Source organism: Trachypithecus francoisi, unplaced genomic scaffold (genome assembly GCF_009764315.1).
Source record: "Trachypithecus francoisi isolate TF-2019V2 unplaced genomic scaffold, Tfra_2.0 Lachesis_group13, whole genome shotgun sequence".
NCBI classification, from domain to species: Eukaryota; Metazoa; Chordata; class Mammalia; order Primates; family Cercopithecidae; genus Trachypithecus; species Trachypithecus francoisi.
The window spans coordinates 74,468,604-74,486,143 of NW_022681458.1; the positions used below are offsets into that span (position 1 = coordinate 74,468,604).

At 39.2% G+C, this 17,540-nt stretch overlaps 1 protein-coding gene across 1 annotated transcript; it reads right to left on the bottom strand.

Moving 5' to 3' along the window:
- Positions 1–2,249: 2,249 nt before the first annotated feature.
- Positions 2,250–3,753, bottom strand: B3GALT1 (beta-1,3-galactosyltransferase 1). The gene has a single exon (XM_033231242.1). It carries the CDS (start codon positions 3,434–3,436, stop codon positions 2,456–2,458), a length of 981 nt encoding a protein of 326 aa, XP_033087133.1. The 5' UTR covers positions 3,437–3,753; the 3' UTR covers positions 2,250–2,455.
- Between the last annotated feature and the right edge of the window lie 13,787 nt (positions 3,754–17,540).

A 17,540-nucleotide genomic window follows, 5' to 3' on the forward strand; every position in this document is an offset into this window, starting at 1 on the left:
GTCACATGGGCATTACCTAGCATAAAAAAGTAAGGAAATAGTTCTTTAAGACATATGAGATTCTCTGATTTTTGCTCCTTTTAAAGATCAGGGCTATATTCATAATGTATGCACACACATATAAAACGATTCATAGGTGTACATATATGATGTTTCTAATGTGTAATTTCTTGACACCAGAGGTGGTTTGAGCATGGGGTAGATGCAAGGCAATAGTATGAGACAGAGGCTTGATTCAGCTGCACGACTCGAAGGTGAACCAAGTATGAAGTGAGACTTTCCCAGTGACTGGAACTTATACAGCAGTTGAGGCTGCAGGGTTGGAGGGTGGTTCACCTTGTGCTGATCTGTCTCTTCCCAGGTTACCTAATAATTGCTATTATCTAATCAAAACCAGTAGTCCTGCTGACCATAAGATGAAGATGTATTAAGGGATGAGAAGTCTTGTCTCATATTGGGTCCTTTAGGGCGGGGGATGAGAGATCGTGTTTTGCAGAAACAAGCCATGACTTCCACTTGTTCATTATGTCTGTTTGCTATCAGTTCCTATGGGGGGGCTCCAGGGGTCAGGTTAAAAAATAAGCAAATAAATAAAAAAGGTACACTCTTTCAGCTGCGGGGCTTTCTTTGAATGAGAACAAAGAGGTGTTTTCTAATAAATGGTAGAAGATGTGCAATGTGCAGGTTTGCTGACTGCCTATTCTGCTTCTTCTGAAAGAGGTGAACTAGCTTTACCTGTGCTCAAATTTCTTAGAGAGAATTCAGATTCAGTGGTTCCTGAGTTCTAAGTTGTCGTGATGCATTTTGCAAAGCATATGCTTCATTTACTGTAATATACCCCCAACCAGAGGTTCCTTCCCAAAGAAAGGCAGCTGCCTCTACTTTCAGCACCTTGGGATATCAAGGCAACACACTCACCTAGTCACTTATTCATTGAAACCAGAAGAAATCGCAGAGAAATGGAAGCTTTCCCAAACACTTAAATTATAGCCAAGGAAAAGTCAAAGCCTTGGCAGAATTAGGCTCACTGATAGTTCACAGCTGATCTTTATTTCAGCAGATTTTATATTAAGATGATGTTACTGCTACTGATGACCATCATTGTAACTATGCAATTATTTTAGCATTTAGCATAATGCATGATACACTGCATTACGTAGCACCTTTTAAGCTAAGGATCTCAAAATACTTAGCAAATGCAGTTTGCTCTCACAGCATCTGTGAGGTAGGTGTTTTTTACAGCCATTTTTATAAATGAACACATTGAAGCACAAGATTACGATGCCTACTCATATGGCCCAATAAGTATGGTGGCATCAATGGGACCCGAACCCGGCCTTCCCCATCCTTCCTCAATCACAGAGCCCCCAGAATACCTCATAACAGCATTGCTGCTGAACATGCTATGGTGTTTTCAGATGTTAGCAAGTAGGGCCATGTCTTTCAATAATATTGACACCCTTAAAGATTTTTCTCATGTGCTTTGCAAATGTGTTGGGGGGCATCTTATACTATTGCTAAGCATATGTTATATTATAATGCATACTTAAATTTCTATTTTCTCAGTGTGATTTATTGTTCTCTGGCCTCCAACCAACTTATTGTCTACATAGAGACAGATATGCCTGCCAGATCCAGAAACTGTGAAATGCACTTAGCAACACTGTCTGCAAGGAAGCAGGTGAGATGACATTTGGCAAAGTTTCCTTGGAGGCACCACTTAATGTTTGTTCTGAAACAGCAAAACAAAAAAGAAAGAAAAAAAAGAAAAAAATCTTTTGTTTACTTTGTTAAGTAGCATTTTATACACATTCCACCTGCTGACCAGATTTAATCCTTGGAGGTACAAGCAGAGTTGTCTTCCAAACACTTAGAATGTTTGATTCTCAAATCTAAACTCCCATCTATTTAACTGCAGCCTCCCTGCAGGTACCAAGTTCATTTCTTGGTGGAACTGCAAATACTGTACATATTACATGGCAAAATATGTAAAAATATAATGTAACAATACACACAATATTAATAATCACATCCAGTGTGTCTTCCTGACTGTGCATCCTTTCTGAATTGCTTTTGAAAATGGTTTCTATTTATGTATTAATTTTTGCAGAGATGATATGACACATTACTGTGAGTTTCAGTTTCCCAGAACCAAATTTTTATCTCAGATGCACAGTACGTCAATCCTAGGAGTTGTTTGGAAGTCACTTTTTGAGATAAATAGCAATGCTCTGGGACTGAGAATGAAATCTGGCCCTTCTAACTCATTTATTGTTTCTATGACCAGAGTCTAACGTTTATAAATTGGTAATCCAAGAAAGGAACTTATAGCAGGAAGCAAAAACTTTATAAAACCCCTTCACCAGTTCATTTCCCCCGACACCTGGAAAATACCAACACCTTAGGTCCCATTTCTTAAAAAAAGAAAAGAAACGTATTTACACTGGTAAAAATTCTAACATCTGAGATGTTTCTTGCTTGACATATCATTCCAGATTCTGTGCATTTCTTCTGGGGAGATCTGATGCACGGTGATAACTCGGCGATACCTACACAAACTGTAGGCCATTTTCCAGTGATTGAAGCCACTGTTCTGGAAAGGATGTATGCCCAGCTTTCGAAGACACAGTCCCACATATACATCTTCAAGGTGAAGCAGCCTTGTATGGAGTGAGGTCTTGTAAATGAGTTCAGCCACATCGGCTGAAAAGATGTAGCCAGTCCCTGAACAGAACGGTGGGTAGTTACTGTCTGGGTACAAATCCCTGGGCATATACCACTTACTGCGGACGTCCCGAATCGGTCCTCCATTAATGACATAGCCAGTAAAATACCTTCTTCGTGGCTTGGTGGAGGGTTTCAGTAACTTATAAATAAGATTGTCCATGTTTACAAAAATGTCACTGTCTGTTTTCATGACATACTTGGCTTTTGAACAAAAAGTGGCCACCCATCTCATCCCCATTAATGTTTTGAGGGTAAGGTTATGGTAGGAGTCAATGAAGTCCTCCACGATGATATCATGGAAGATTTGGCTCTCCTGCTCCACCATCTGATTGAGAACAGGATCAGCATTCTTGCCCAGGAGGAAGAGAGTGGCTATCTTGATCCCCTTAAAGTTGTTCTCATCCCCCCACGTCTCTCTGATTGCCTGACGGGCATCGAATTCCTTGTGAGTGGTGCTGATGAGGATAACAAGAAAAGGAATGTTTTTCTCACATTTATTGGGCTCGTTGATAAGAAATTCAAAAGAATGTGGGTTAATAGGTCGAGTTCTTATGTTGCCAAAGGTGAAGTTTTTCCTGGCAACTGTTAGGTGGCTGAATGGTTTGGAGCCAGTGTAAGAAGAAGTTGGACGAGTTATACTCAAGTACCAGAGAGCGCTGGCCCAGCACACAACTGTCAAAACATACAAACAGGAGACTTTTGAAGCCATTGTCTTGAGAACACGTCTATTCCAAATATTGAAGAATATGCTTCCTTGGCACTAGTTTCTTTTCATCTTCCAAAGGCAGCATATTACTAATAAATCTTAAAGTTTGATAGAGAAGCATGAAGTGGAGACTGTCCATGGGCCTCAGTGGCTGTCTGTCACCTCTGCGCTCACTCTACTTTCTTCCAAATCTGATGGAGGGTTCCATGCCTCATAAATGTTCTTAACTCTGCAAAATCAATAAAGTACAGTTGTCATTTAGATTTATGTCCTCATTCTACATCCTTAAATAAACATAATAAGGGTATAAGAATTGTCCACAAGGATTAAAATACACATGATCATTCATTTATACCAGTACCAAAAACTTCCTGTCATAACCATCTCCCCTTTTCCTCTCTTCTTGATAGAAGTTGTGCATGTATATTCATACCCAATTAAGAAATACATAGATTATAAATTCTGGATGAAGATGAAGTGGAATATTAGTAATTTTTAAAAAAGAATTCCCCCTCTTCACACGAGGTTTTTTTTTTTTTTTTTTTTTTTTACAGTGAAATACTTTCTGGCACTAAAGTCTTCTTTCAAGATAGGAAATCTCACCCACGGCCTCATATCTCTTTTCCAGTTTCCAAGTCTGAGCTTTTATTTGCTTGATTCTGTTGAAGGAATTGATTCTCAACATTTCCTTGCCTTCTCTAACTCTCTAGTTGAATATGTGTTTATCACACTGGAAAATTTCTGCTAATGCTGTGTCTCTCTTGACTCAGACTTAGAAGTAATTACCAACTGTTCCTCCTTTTCTCCTTACTTTGGCTCTCACCACGCTTAGCTCCTAATTCTAGTTTTCTATGAAACTTCATGCAGAGGATATGCTGACCTCTCAAGCATGGAACCCATCACCCAAGTGACCTTTCAGATGGCTGGCAGCATTTATTTTGGAGTTGATCTAAATGGTGTCACTTTTTATGGTTTTCAACAATTCACTCATGTGTTCCCTTGATGAAATTATACTGGACCTTTTAATTTTTTTTTTTTACCTAGTTGCATTTGCCTATAAATCCAACATGAGTATAAGGAGAGGGACAATTGAGTTTGGGGGCCACAGATCCAATGAAGATGTGACAGAGACTTCAGCTGGTGTTCAAATTTAGTTTTCCTTTGGAATTCTCATTCTTTCTAGAACTTCTACTGCTTTCTAGAACTTTTAAAACTTCGTGCCAGTTCCTATATGCCTGGTTATGAAGTCCATTCATGTAAAAAATTGTTTCTTCCTTTCTCGTTAGAGCAGAATGTGGGAGTCCTAGAAGGCAGAGATAGTAGAGAATAGATATCAATTTTAACAAAGTCTGCTTCAAAGAAAACTATGTGCTTACATGTACAGACTGTGTTGAAATAATTTAATTGGGAATATAGATTGAAAATCATGCTTCTAAGCACAATAGGCATAATGAAATAAAAATATATGATGTGAACAGCAGAGACAATATATATATCTTCTTGTCTAAGCCAAGAGCTGACTGTGAATATATGATCCATATGAGACCAGCAATAAGTCAGTGTGGTTACCATTCTAACTAAATGAATATTAGAATGGCTTCCAGCAGCTTGACTCTAGGCATAGTTAGGACTTCATCCAAACCATAATAAGTACTTTCTAAATATAGGCTCCTGTATCCTGTCCTCCCGGGGGAAATTTCTGTTCTAAGGTGCACCAAAGCTGATAAAAAAAGGATGTGATGTGCAGCAAGTTTTGAAACTTTAAACAGTAAGCAAAAGGAAGTGAGAGAAACTAGGAATAGAAAAAAAGAGCTTCTTAACTTGGGATATACAGACATGGATTCAATTTCAATTACAAAAGGTTATAAGTAAGTCCCAGGATGGTACTAGAAAGCAAACTTTCTCTACCATTGTCTTAGGCTATGTATCTGATTCTTAGTCTACTTTTGTCATCATATTGCTCTGTCCTCTTGCATACTTTCCTACTGCATTGTGAGCCACCTATTAGTAAGATGATAAGGGCCTCCCCAAAAGCCTCTCCTGGAAGAGGCTCCTGTCAGGTAATATTTGGGAGCCAGTAATCAGGCTACTAAAGGAGGATTTTTCCACTTTATATTTTGATCTCCTTTTTATTGTTCCTTTCTCATCTCTACAGAGTTCATTTCACAAGTTATTATCTTCTATCTCTATGGTTAAGCCTTCATTCAACTCTTGAATTTATTCATTCATTTGTTAATCCATGCATCCATCAATCAACCAATTAATCAAATGTTTATTGAGTGCCAGTTGTATGTGAAGTATTGGAAAAACAGAAACAGAACCCATACTCTTCCCTTAAAAAACTGCTAGACTAGGAGGAAAGGTTTCAAGTAAATGGATAAAATGGTGGAATAAAAATTTACATTAGAGGCTACTGGAATACACAGGGGAAGAATGCTGGGCAGAGTGTGGAGAGCAAGGTTAAGTCCTGCCGACTGTCCATAGCACCACTCCAGAGGGTGCCATTCACACAGGCTGTAATGTGAATGTCACTCCTCCACCCGTGCCAGAGTCAAACAGTGAGGAAGTCCTGGGGAAGATGCTATGGCAAGTTCACTAAAGGGGAGCTAAGCTGAATCTTTAAGGATGGCTAGAAATTATCTGGCTGGGGGTCAGGCATTCTGGGCAGAGGAAACAGCATATGCAAGGGCATAAAATGAGAGAGAGCATGGTGTGTACCAGGACTAGTTGAGTAAAAGAAGAGGATAAGATGATGGGGAGAAGGAAGGGGGAGGGCAGGTGGAGAGATTAGCAGGGGTCAGATGGTGAGTGGTGCTCAGACACCATCCTGAGCTGAGTAGCTAGTTACCCATCTGTGAAATCTAAAGGGTGTGAGGGAGGATCTTATCTTCCCCAAATCTTGTTCCATTTATTTACTTGTTATTTATTTATTTTGAGACGGAGTCTCGTTCTGTTGTCCAGGTTGGAGTGTAGTGGCACAATCTCGGCTCACTGCAAACTCCACCTCCTGGGTTCACACCATTCTCCTGCCTCAGCCTCCTGAGTAGCTGGGACTACAGGCACCTGCCACCACGCCCGGCTAATTTTTTGTACTTTTTAGTAGAGACAGGGTTTCACTGCGTTACCCAGGATGGTCTCGATCTCCTGACCTTGTGATCTGCCTGCCTCGGCCTCCAGAGTGCTGGAATTACAGGCGTGAGCCACCGCGCCCGGCCCCCTTTATTTCAATAGCAGTTCACTCATTCATATTAAGGATTTCTCCTCTTACATAGTTCTATTTCTTAGAAGAGTCAGCGAGAATTTGTTTTTGTTTTGTTTTGGTTTTTGAGATGGAGTCTCACTCTGTCACCCAGGCTGGAGTGCAACAGCGCGATCTCGGCTCACTGAAACCTCCTAGGTTCAAGTGATTCTCCTGCCTCAGCTTCCCGAGTAGCTGGGATTATAGGCGTGCATTGCCATGCCTGACTAATTTTTGTATTTTTAGTAGAGACGGGGTTTCACCACGTTGGCCAGGCTGGTCTCCAACTCCTGACCTCAGGTGATCTTCCTACCTTGGCCTCCCAGGGTGCTGGGATTACAGGCGTGAGTCACCTTGCCCAGCTGAGAGTTTGTTTTATCTGATACTTTTCTGTGTGATTTTTCTGGGGGAAGGGACTGCATAAACATAGGCAGCTGGGAGGTTTAGAAGGAGCTAAAAAAGGAGAAATATAATAGAAATACAGGAGAACATTAAAAAAGTTTATAAACACTTTTTTTTTTTTTTTTAAACAGAAGAATGAGCATTCCTTTCTGGACAGGTAATAAATACAATACTTCTTACCATTATTACTGCAGCTCTCATTTTAAAAGGCCTATAGGAATCACTGTGCTGTGTGCTGCATTCCATGCCATTCTATTGTTTATATTTTAGAGTTTCATTCCTCACAGTGTTAAAAGAGAGGTACAATTTTCTCCATTTGACAGATGAGAGAATGGAAACTCAGAAACCTTCAGTAGGTTGCTCAAGATCACACAGCTAGTGATCACAGTTCATGTGACTGACATGAACAGTCACTTCCAAGCTTCCTAAGGCCTGTTGAGACATAGGCAATATCTTGGATGGGAAAGCCCAGGGTGTCAGGGAGCACCTCAAGCTGCTATTTGCCCAGTGATATATGTATTTATTTTTTATTAACTTGTTAATACAGGATCTCACTCTGTCACCCAGGCTGGAGTGCAGTAGCACAATCACAGCTCATTGCAGTCTTGACCTCCTGGGCTCAAGCAATTTTCCTGCCTCAGCTACCCAAGTAGCTGAGATTACAGGCACATGCCACCATGCCTGGCTAATTTTTAAAACATTTCTATTTTTAGTAAAGACAAGGTCTCACTGTGTTGGCCGGGCTGGTCTCCACCTCGGCTGGGCTCAAGTGATCCTCTGGCCTTGGCCATCCAAAGTGCTGGGATTACAGGTGTGAGCCACCACTCCTGGCCTCATGCATTTATTTCCTAGATGTGTTTCCATTTCTTGGAATTTTTCTAGTTCATTCTAGTTTCCTACACACTGTGCTATACCAATTCTGTAGGGATTCTTGATAATCAAAAAGTGCAAAAAGGGATGGTTTGCAAAGAGCACATTAAAGTTTGAAGATGCTGAGGGCAGGGTGGGGAAGCTGAAACTGTTAAAGAGGTTTAGAAACACGTTGCAGGTTCTTTTCTATGAAGACCTGAAACACACACACACACAGACACACACATGCACGCACACAGAATCACTATTTCTACTGACCTTTTTTCCTGTTGTCTTCAGATGTGAGAACAAAAGTAGGCACAGTATTACATCTTAGACAATGCTGAATGCAAGTTAGAATCTAGTAAATCCTCTGTTAAAATAAAAATCAGAGAATTTGAAGTGTGAAAAGAAACTCTCTTAAAACCTGAAGAGTGGCTAAGGACAATAAGAACTCATAGCAAGGGAGGCTAAAAAAGTAGCCTTTTTGCTTATAACCAGACCGATTTCTCAGGTGGCAAAACAGTACAAAAAATATGCCCATGGGCCAGAAATAGTAATGTAACTAAAGACAAGAAAGAGTAGCATCATGCACGGAACTCTAAAGATTCATTTAATGTATATTGGATAAAGTAGTTGGTAATGGGTCAGTATGTCTGTGGTTACTCCTTGAGTAATTCTGACTTGTGGTGTGGATTTTCTGTGTCTCAGTAGCCTTAAACATAAAGAGAGGGCAAAAATAAATCTGTTTCATCTCCAAATACATCTTAGGCGTTAACAACCATTGCCAAATCATTTGAGCTTCTGGGGAAAGGGTTCTATCCAGGCAGATGGTGTTATGATACAAAAAGTGGGATCTATTGTGAGTGAGGGGATTATGTCAGTTCATCAGTTTATGGTTTTAGATCCTGAGGACATATATTGATCAATTCTTCTAAATAAATAGTATTGCTGTTAGTGTTTTGGTTTGTTCACCCAGCTTAGTGAGTACACTGTACCGGATTTTCTGCTTGAGAAATCTGTCTCCTTCCTGAAAAACTCAAAGCCAAAAAGCCCACTGAAAAGAAAAACAAAAAAAGAGAGAGAGAGAGAGAATACTACAAAAGCAGAAACCTCTGGAAAGTTCTTTCAGTTTTACAAGATTAAAAAAAGAAATCCTTTTTAACAGACCAGTTAGTATATCAGTAAAACAGAAAGTTGCATGTATTAACACTTGTCATTTTCCTCGCAACTTCATCACAACCACAGACACTGATGACACATTAACTTGTCATCCATTAAATACAAATCCCTGTAAATAGACACATTCAACTGGAACACTTGAAAGACTTTTTCCCCAGGGGCCTTACTGTATTTCAGATTACCTCATTCAGAGAACTCTCCACTAACTATCCACCTTCATCTTTCAGGAAGTTAGTGGGGCAGAATTTTCAATTTAAGAAGCACATATTTCTCCTAGAAACCGTATGGTAGAATGTCTGTTATTCTGAATAATTTATTTCAAGAAACCCCCAGAATTGCTGAAATTCTTTTGTACAGCCAGAGGTAAGGCCTAGGAGTCGGTGGGTAATGTGTCTCTGGTGAACTGTGCATTGTTTGGGGTGCCAGCTTCATGTCCATCTTCATGGTTCAGGCAGTGTGATGGTTAATTTCATGTGTTAACTTGACTGGGTTAAGGGGTGCCTAGATAGCTGCTGAAACGTTACTTCTGGGTGTGTCTGTGAGGATGTTTCTGGCAAAGATTAGCATTTGAATCTGTAGGCTGAGTAAGGAAGACTGCCCTCACCAATGTAAGTGAGCATCACCTAATTCATTGAAGGCCTAAATAGGACAAAAACATAGAGGAAGGGCTAATTTGCTCTCTCTGCTTGAGCTGTGACATTCATCTCCTCCTGAGTTCAGACATCAGTGCTTCTGGTTCTTGAGCCTTTAGGCTCAGACTGCGATTTACAACATTGGCTCCCCTGGTTCTCAAGTTTTGGGGTTTGGACTGAAACTATTCCACTGGTTTCTTCTTGGGCCTTCGGCCTGCAGACAGTAGATCATGGGACTTCTCAGCCCTCATAATCTCATGAGACAGTCCCTCATAGTAAATCTCTTTCTCTGTATCTAAATATATCCTATTGGTTCTGTTCTCTGGAGAATCCTAACCATAGGCAAGTACAAGTCAACATTGATTTCCTATGTCTTGATTGCCAGTTACACTGAATTGGACTGGCAATCATTTGAGCTTGCCTTCACCATGGGCAAGGTTGCAGGACACTCACCAAGCAGCTTGCTTCCATTCTCTGGTGTCTCAAGTAATATCTCTAATTTATTATTTCCTTTGCATTGCCAAATCTACTTCATTTGTTCATGAAGGATGCACTGAACACTACTAGGTGCCAGGCAGTGAGCTGGTAAGACATCTGAAAAACGTTGAAAACAAATGTACAAATGAAGTAGATTTGGAAATGGAAAGGGAATGCAAATGTCTCCTCTCTCTTACTTTCTAGGAGAGAGAGGCAGAAGATAAACAAATGCAAAAACAGTTCCAGGTAGTGGTAAGTAGGGTAATCGGATAGGGACTACACAAAGGTGGGATGGGGGAGAAGGGCTACCTTAAATTAGTCACTCTCTAAAGAGGTGACATCTGAGCTGAGAACAGAATGACTTGCTATCTCTGGTTCAGTCTTTGAATCTTTTACTAAGTTTTTGTCTCCTTTGCTTGGCTTTTTTTGATTCATGCTATATTAGGAGCATCGTTTTGGTTTTTGACCTCTGCCCCTCCCTGTTTTTTTGGCGCTTGTTAAATCTTCGTGTGTCCCACCTGTGGCCATTCTGCCCACTCCTGCAAACTCCTCCAGCCTCCAGAGCCGCAGGTTATCTACTACTGTATTAGTTTGCTAGAGCTACAGTAACAAAGCACAAATGCTCCTCTATTTATGATTGGGTTACGTCCCAATAAAAACATTGTAGATTGGAAATATCCTAAGTTGAAAATTCATTTAATACACTTAACCTACCAAACATCATAACTTAGCCGAGCCTAACTTAAACGTGCTGCCTGGTTGGACAACATTATCTGACGCAAAGACTACTTTATAATAAAGTGTTGAATAACTCACAAAATTTATTGAATGCTGTACATTACTTGAAATCATGATGGTTTGGCATCATGATAATGTCAAAAAATCCGAAGTCAGCTCACCAAAGTGGAGAACTGTCTGTACTTTGCTCCACAAGACTTCACTCCTTTACATTTTAATTTTCCTGATTTGAGTAAGTAATTTCTTGGGTCTCGGTAGACCAACTTTCAAAGGGTGAAAAATTTGTAATTAGCATTCAAAGAAGAATGAAGCATGAGTGTGAAAAGGGATGCAAAATTTGTTTTATTTTTAGGTTAAAAAAAAAGAAAAGTCAGTTGAGATTCTTAGGAAAACTAAGACCATGTGAAGAATATATCATAGTTTAAAGCAGTTCCTTGCTCCTGCCACCTTCTTTTCTCTGATCCCTTTAAAAACTCAGATTAGTTGAGAAACTCAAGCTGGGATTGAGGCACATTTCCAAACCAGCAGTTCCTGATGTACTGGCTTGGTTTTGGAGGATACAAACAATTCTCCTGTCTCACTGCAAACTACTACTACATCTTATACTATCTCAAACTACTACTCAGAATAACTTCGTTAAAATTGACTCTGAATAACTGCTGTTATTAATTGACTCTGAATAACTTCTGTTAAATATTTACAGATCACATATGGCACACACAAGTGGCTTTAACCTAAGAGATTTGCATAGCAACTTTAAAAACATGGTGAAGGAAGATAAAGCAGTTGAAAAAAAAATAAACCCAACATTAACCAGCTAAAAGGGAGGCAAGACAGGAAAAGAAAGAGTGCATGTGAGAGAGACAGAGAGAAAGGGTTAACTATTTGTGCTACGAAATGGCCTTGAAATGAGTGAGGAGCTGGCTGTATAATACATCATGATATTGAAAAGGGGAAAAGAGATCCTCTCTGAAAAATGTTTTGATCTCAAATGACTTTCGTTGGAGGTGGCATATGAGTGAAATCAAAGTATCTCCATTCTGTGGGGAACAACAGAAACTCAGATTGCAACAGAACTAATTGATAAACAAGCCCCAAGGGCCAGAGATTCTAGCTGGCTGCATTAATTTGGCATATGGTTATTTTGATACCCAACTCCTCCCCTTTTTTCACTCTTGTAATTATGCTGTAAATAAGCACAGGAGAGGAAGACATAAAACACTATTAGCACTAGATAATGGTCCTTGAAGGAAGAATTTCATAAACCATTATGCTATCCAGTTTGCTAACTTATTATCTCTCCAAATCACAGAGGGCTGACTCTCTCTCCTAGCCTTTCTTTTAAGTCAGCCTCCTTGGCTATTTAAGGAAATCTACCCATAGAAGTTGAAATCCCTGAATGCTCATAGGAATAAGTGTTCTGACTCCTCTGCCTCAGATAGACAAAGAGCTAATTTGTTCCTTTTAAAAACTTAATTATGAATCTTTTCCAAGAGACCCCATAATTGAACTTATCCAACTTACTCATTTTCAATGAGGCACTGGTGTAAAGCAAAAGGTAATATTCATCATGACTTGGCAGTTGAAATCATTTCCCTCCCAAATCTGGAAGAAATGATTTGAACCTTTCTTTTTTAGTTCAATATACCTTGACATTTATTGAAAAGGTCTTTATAAATCCCTGCCTTGGGAAGAATGGGGCCAACCTGAAAGAGGAGTGGTTGGGATAAGGATGTCTTTGTGTGTGTGGGCCCAGGGCTCTTGCTATTCTGAAAGCCACACTTTATTTCACTGAGGAGAAAGTACACTTCAAATTAGAAGGGAAGATTATAGCTTTCTTCAAATCAATGTGTTGCCCTAGTTCTAGAATTCAGAGAATTTTTTAACATCACTACAATCCTCTCAGGGAAAAATGAAAATGAGGGTATTTCATTATTTTAAATAAATGCTTGACTTCCTTTACAGTGATGGATATTGCGTCTTGACTGCCTTATATAAGACACATTTTTAAAGCTAGGCAGAGCAATCACTTATTTAATCATTAGAGCCTAGAAGCCTGGCAATGTGACTGGGCTTCGGGTGGGGCTTCTCCACTGGGAAAGGAAATGCCAGTATTTTTTATTAGAAATGTGGGAGAGGATGAGAGGAAAGACATCCTACTAATATAAACAGCAGCTGGGAGAATTTAAAAATGATGAACTATGTGATAACAAAAAGAGGATTCATTTGGCCCATTATTTTGGGGGAGGCTGATATTAATGGATATTCTTAGAAACCAGAAAGCTGCTAGTGTATTCACTATCTAAAATTTACACAGTCTAGGGAGGTATTTCTCAGCTCACCACAGAGAGGTGGTATTATTTTAGATCACATTTCAAAGAATAATATTAGTGCTATGTAGCGACTGATAACGCAGGGAACAGACTTGGCGATTTTTCTTTTCTTTTGTTTTGTAACTCAATTGTTCCTTTATGTAATATCGATTTATTGGAATGCAAAATAGCCAAAAATAATTTTATGTAGCTGCTGTCAGTGGAAATTATTTTGTAGGCAGTCAGCCTTACGGCATTGGAAAACCCAGATTCAAGTTCTAGATTCTGAGTCATCAACTCTGAAGCCTGTGCAACTCTATGCCTTTGTTTCCTCATCTATAAAATGAGAATGATAATGTCTGGCCAGACTTCGCTGGTAAGAATCACTGTAAAGATCAAATGAGATAATGCATTTGAAAATACTGCATAAGCCAAATGGTGCTACATGAACACAAAATATTATCATTACTAATGTAAACATGATAAATAAAGACAAATTCAGAGAGGATTGCCTGTAAGATGTTTCATAAGGAATGATCAGTCAATGCATCTTGACTAATTGTTGCAAAAGCAGGTTTTGGTTTTTGTTTTTAACTTCGCTCTTGCTCAAAAGAAAAAAAACTTGGCACCTCCCGTTGACTGTTTTCATAGGAAGTTTTCAATTTTACTTGACACAGCCTATATAAAAAAGTCTTGCACTTCTGTTAAAAAATGGGGAGGATATACACAAGTTGGAGGAAATGTCATTATGACTATTGTCATTACTAGCACTAATGTGACATAGAATTATGCTTTTCTCAAATATAACTTTAGGATATTAAAAATCTACCAGATTTAAATAGCCTTCTGAATAATATTTACATAGCCATAATTAACATTCTGTGTATATGAAAACAGCCTGAAATGGCTATACCATGATTATTTTACAGAGGTTTAAGACAAAGCCACCATAAAATATAACTTTGTGATTTTGTGATTTTTTTTTTTCTTCATAGGCTTGTCAAGGTTGTAACGAAACTTAATCCGAAGTGTAATCTTGCCAAGAGAATCATCATTTAATCACTTAATGGAGGGACTTACCAATTTTCAGCACTAGAATCAGATTTATCAATTGTTCTAGAAATGCACCCAAAGGAATGCCTGGGTGACAATGACAGATAGTTTTATTTGGCAGAGTAGCTTTTTAACCAAGCCTTTTTGTTTCTGAAATCTGTGGTTATGTGTACAATTTTCCTAAATTAGTACTTACTGGCCAATCAGATGAAAATGCTGTGCTTTGTTTTGTTCCCTTGCTCAGTCATTTATGTTGGCTCTCCATGGTCCTCCCTGCTGCCAATCTCCAGCATTGCTTGGATTCACAAGCTACTCACCAAACATTTGCTCAGCTTCACTCTTGCCGGATACCATTTTATGCTTGAGATTTCTATTTCTAGGCATTCTCCTCTTTTACAGTTTCCTTTTGGCTAATGATTCTTATTTCCCCTATGGCTAGAGACTCAGCCTGCCAGTTTTCATCCTACTGGTGCCTTGAACTCTTCACCACAGTCTACTCACATTGCTCTTGAAACTCTTTCAGGCTATGCTGGACTCTTCCCATTTGGACTCTGTGAAGAGGGATTACAATCTTAATCTCTTGCAAGGCCTTTGCTTTTCAAAGCAAAGGAACTCCTGTTCCTTTATCACTTCTCTATGCTCTCTTCCCCACTGCATCAATTCCCATTACTGTCCATCATCTGTATTTTTACTCTTCAGCCTTAAAATATTCTGGGGTTAAGGTCTCATAATCAAAGAAACTTGAAGGTAAGTTGGTCTCCTGGACAAAGCACAGGGTTGTCAGCCGACAGAAACCTGGTGGTAGCTCTGCTATAAAACCATAAAACCTCTTTGGAAATGTTTTCCCCTTAAAAATATCTCTTAGTTTCAAAATTGCATTAATCCTTATGGATCAGAAATTCTGTCACTAGTATATGCTTTCTCAGCCCCTTAATGAAGGACTTGTTTATATTCTGTGTTTTTAGTCTCTCCATTTCCATTGGCTCCTGTTTTGTCTCTAGAAGGGCTTGTCTTCCTTTGCTTAGAAAAATAACAAGAACAGCAAAACCTTCCCTTGACCCTGGCATCACTGCCAATTACTGTCATGCTTTCCTCCTAGGTTTCATAGCCAGGGGCCTTAACTGGGTACTCTCTCCTGCTTTTTCCCATTTCCTTACCTATTTAACTCCTACAGTAGATCAACATGGCACTTGATGCTATTCTCAATAAAGCATGCAACTTTCCCAGTCCAAGCTTTTCTGGTCTCAGTCGCTTTGGACACACTGAGTCACTCTCTTCTTTCACTCCTGCTTTGGATTCCTTCCGACTGCACCCTCATGTCCCTCTGCTCACTTTGCTGGTGGTCCTATGTGTTTTCTTCTCTTCACACCTCCTCAGCCTGCTTTTTGCAGCTTCTAAACCAGTGCTCAGCCCTCCTTCCAGTCTCATCAGCATGGAGTACTCATGCTCTTGAGAATAAGACTTCTGCTATTGACTCTCCAACTATGTTCACCAGAAAGGTGGATCAGAGACCAATGCACTTTAGAGCCCTGCACATTTTCAGCACTGCTTTCTTTCTCTCTTAAATGGTACAAATGTAAGTTTATACCAAAGGAAGGAGAAGTTTGGTTTCCTTCTGCTTTTTGCTCTTGTTTTTCTTAAATAGGAAACATGTTTTAGAACATGAGTGTTTTGAGTTACATTTCTTGGACTGGGATGTTTGTATCATCGACAAACTTAGTAGGCATATAGGACAAGTTTTGCTAATGACAACAAAAGGTCAAAAAACAATTCTGTAGTTTTTGTTCACCGACATAGATGTGAGTTTTATTTTTCTTTATATTTTAGATGTCAGCTTGTTTCTGAAATTGTTAAAATGTTGTAAAGTCCCATTCAAAGGATGTTTTTACTTGGCCCTTTAGAGATGACTTTCCATGAAATTCTGAAGCTATTTTTTTTTTAAAGACTATTAAAGAAATGACATTTTAATAGTCATTTCTTCAGTAAATTCTGAACAGATGGTATAGATGTTTCTTCTAAGAAATTCCAAGCTATTTGCTTTCCCTTTCCCTTAGTATATAATTTGAAAGTCCATCAGACAGTTTGAAAGTTTGGTAGAAGTAGAATTTAGAGAAGGTCTCTAAATGTGACTGGAAACAGGTCAGTTGTGAAAGGAAATAGTCCTTGTTTTAAACACATGAAACCATACATACTATCAGAAATCAAAGGAAAAATATCTCACTTGCCATTCTGTATATCTGCATACTCAAAAGGTAATCATTTTCATAGCTGAATGGATTACTAGAGCACATATTTTTAAAGACTTGTTAAATCAATGTTATGTCATTTAGTAATTATTTCTTATAAAGTAATGTTAAACAGTAATTTCTATTTAATCAATACCTTCTATATGTGACATTCTATAAAGTGCTTTATAAGCAATGTATACAATCTCACTAATAATTACTTCTACTAAGAAGTAGGCATGGTTCCCATTTTACAGAAGAGAAAACTGAGGCCTGGAGAGGTTAAGCAACTTGCCCCAGCTTTATATAGCTAATGAGTGATTTAACCTGGATTTGAACACTAGTCTATCAAACTGTAATGTGTAGGTCTATACACCGTATTCTGCATTTCACTTTTTACATGGTTGTCAGAGTCACATTTATTTTCTTATTTCCTTTAATTATCCATGAATTAATGTGAGAGGTAGGGAAAATGTACTCAAGCTGCTGTGCATTTCACCTTGGCTTAAGGGTTCATCTAGCTCTGAGCTTCTCGGTTTCAAAATGTAGGTGTGCTAGGATTTTTAAATGAAAACTGGACAGAGGATGAAGAATTCATCCACATTCACTGGGCTACTTCCTTAACAATATTAAGATATCTACAAAGCCAAACCAGTAATGACACTTGCAGTTCATGCAATCCCAGGTTAAAAGGCAACAGTTGGCTGGGCGTGGTGGCTCATGCCTGTAATCCCAGCACTTTGGGAGGCTGAGGCAGGCGGATCATGAGGTCAGGAGATTGAGAGCATCCTGGCTAATATGATGAAACCCCGTCTCTACTAAAAATACAAAAAAATTAGCCAGGCATGGTGGTGGGTGCCTGTAGTCCCAGCTACTCAGGAGGCTGAGGCAGGAGAATGGCGTGAACCTGGGAGGCAGAGCTTGCGGTGAGCCGAGATCGCGCCACTGCACTCCAGCCTGGGCGACAGAGCGAGACTCTTGTCTCAAAAAAAAAAAAAG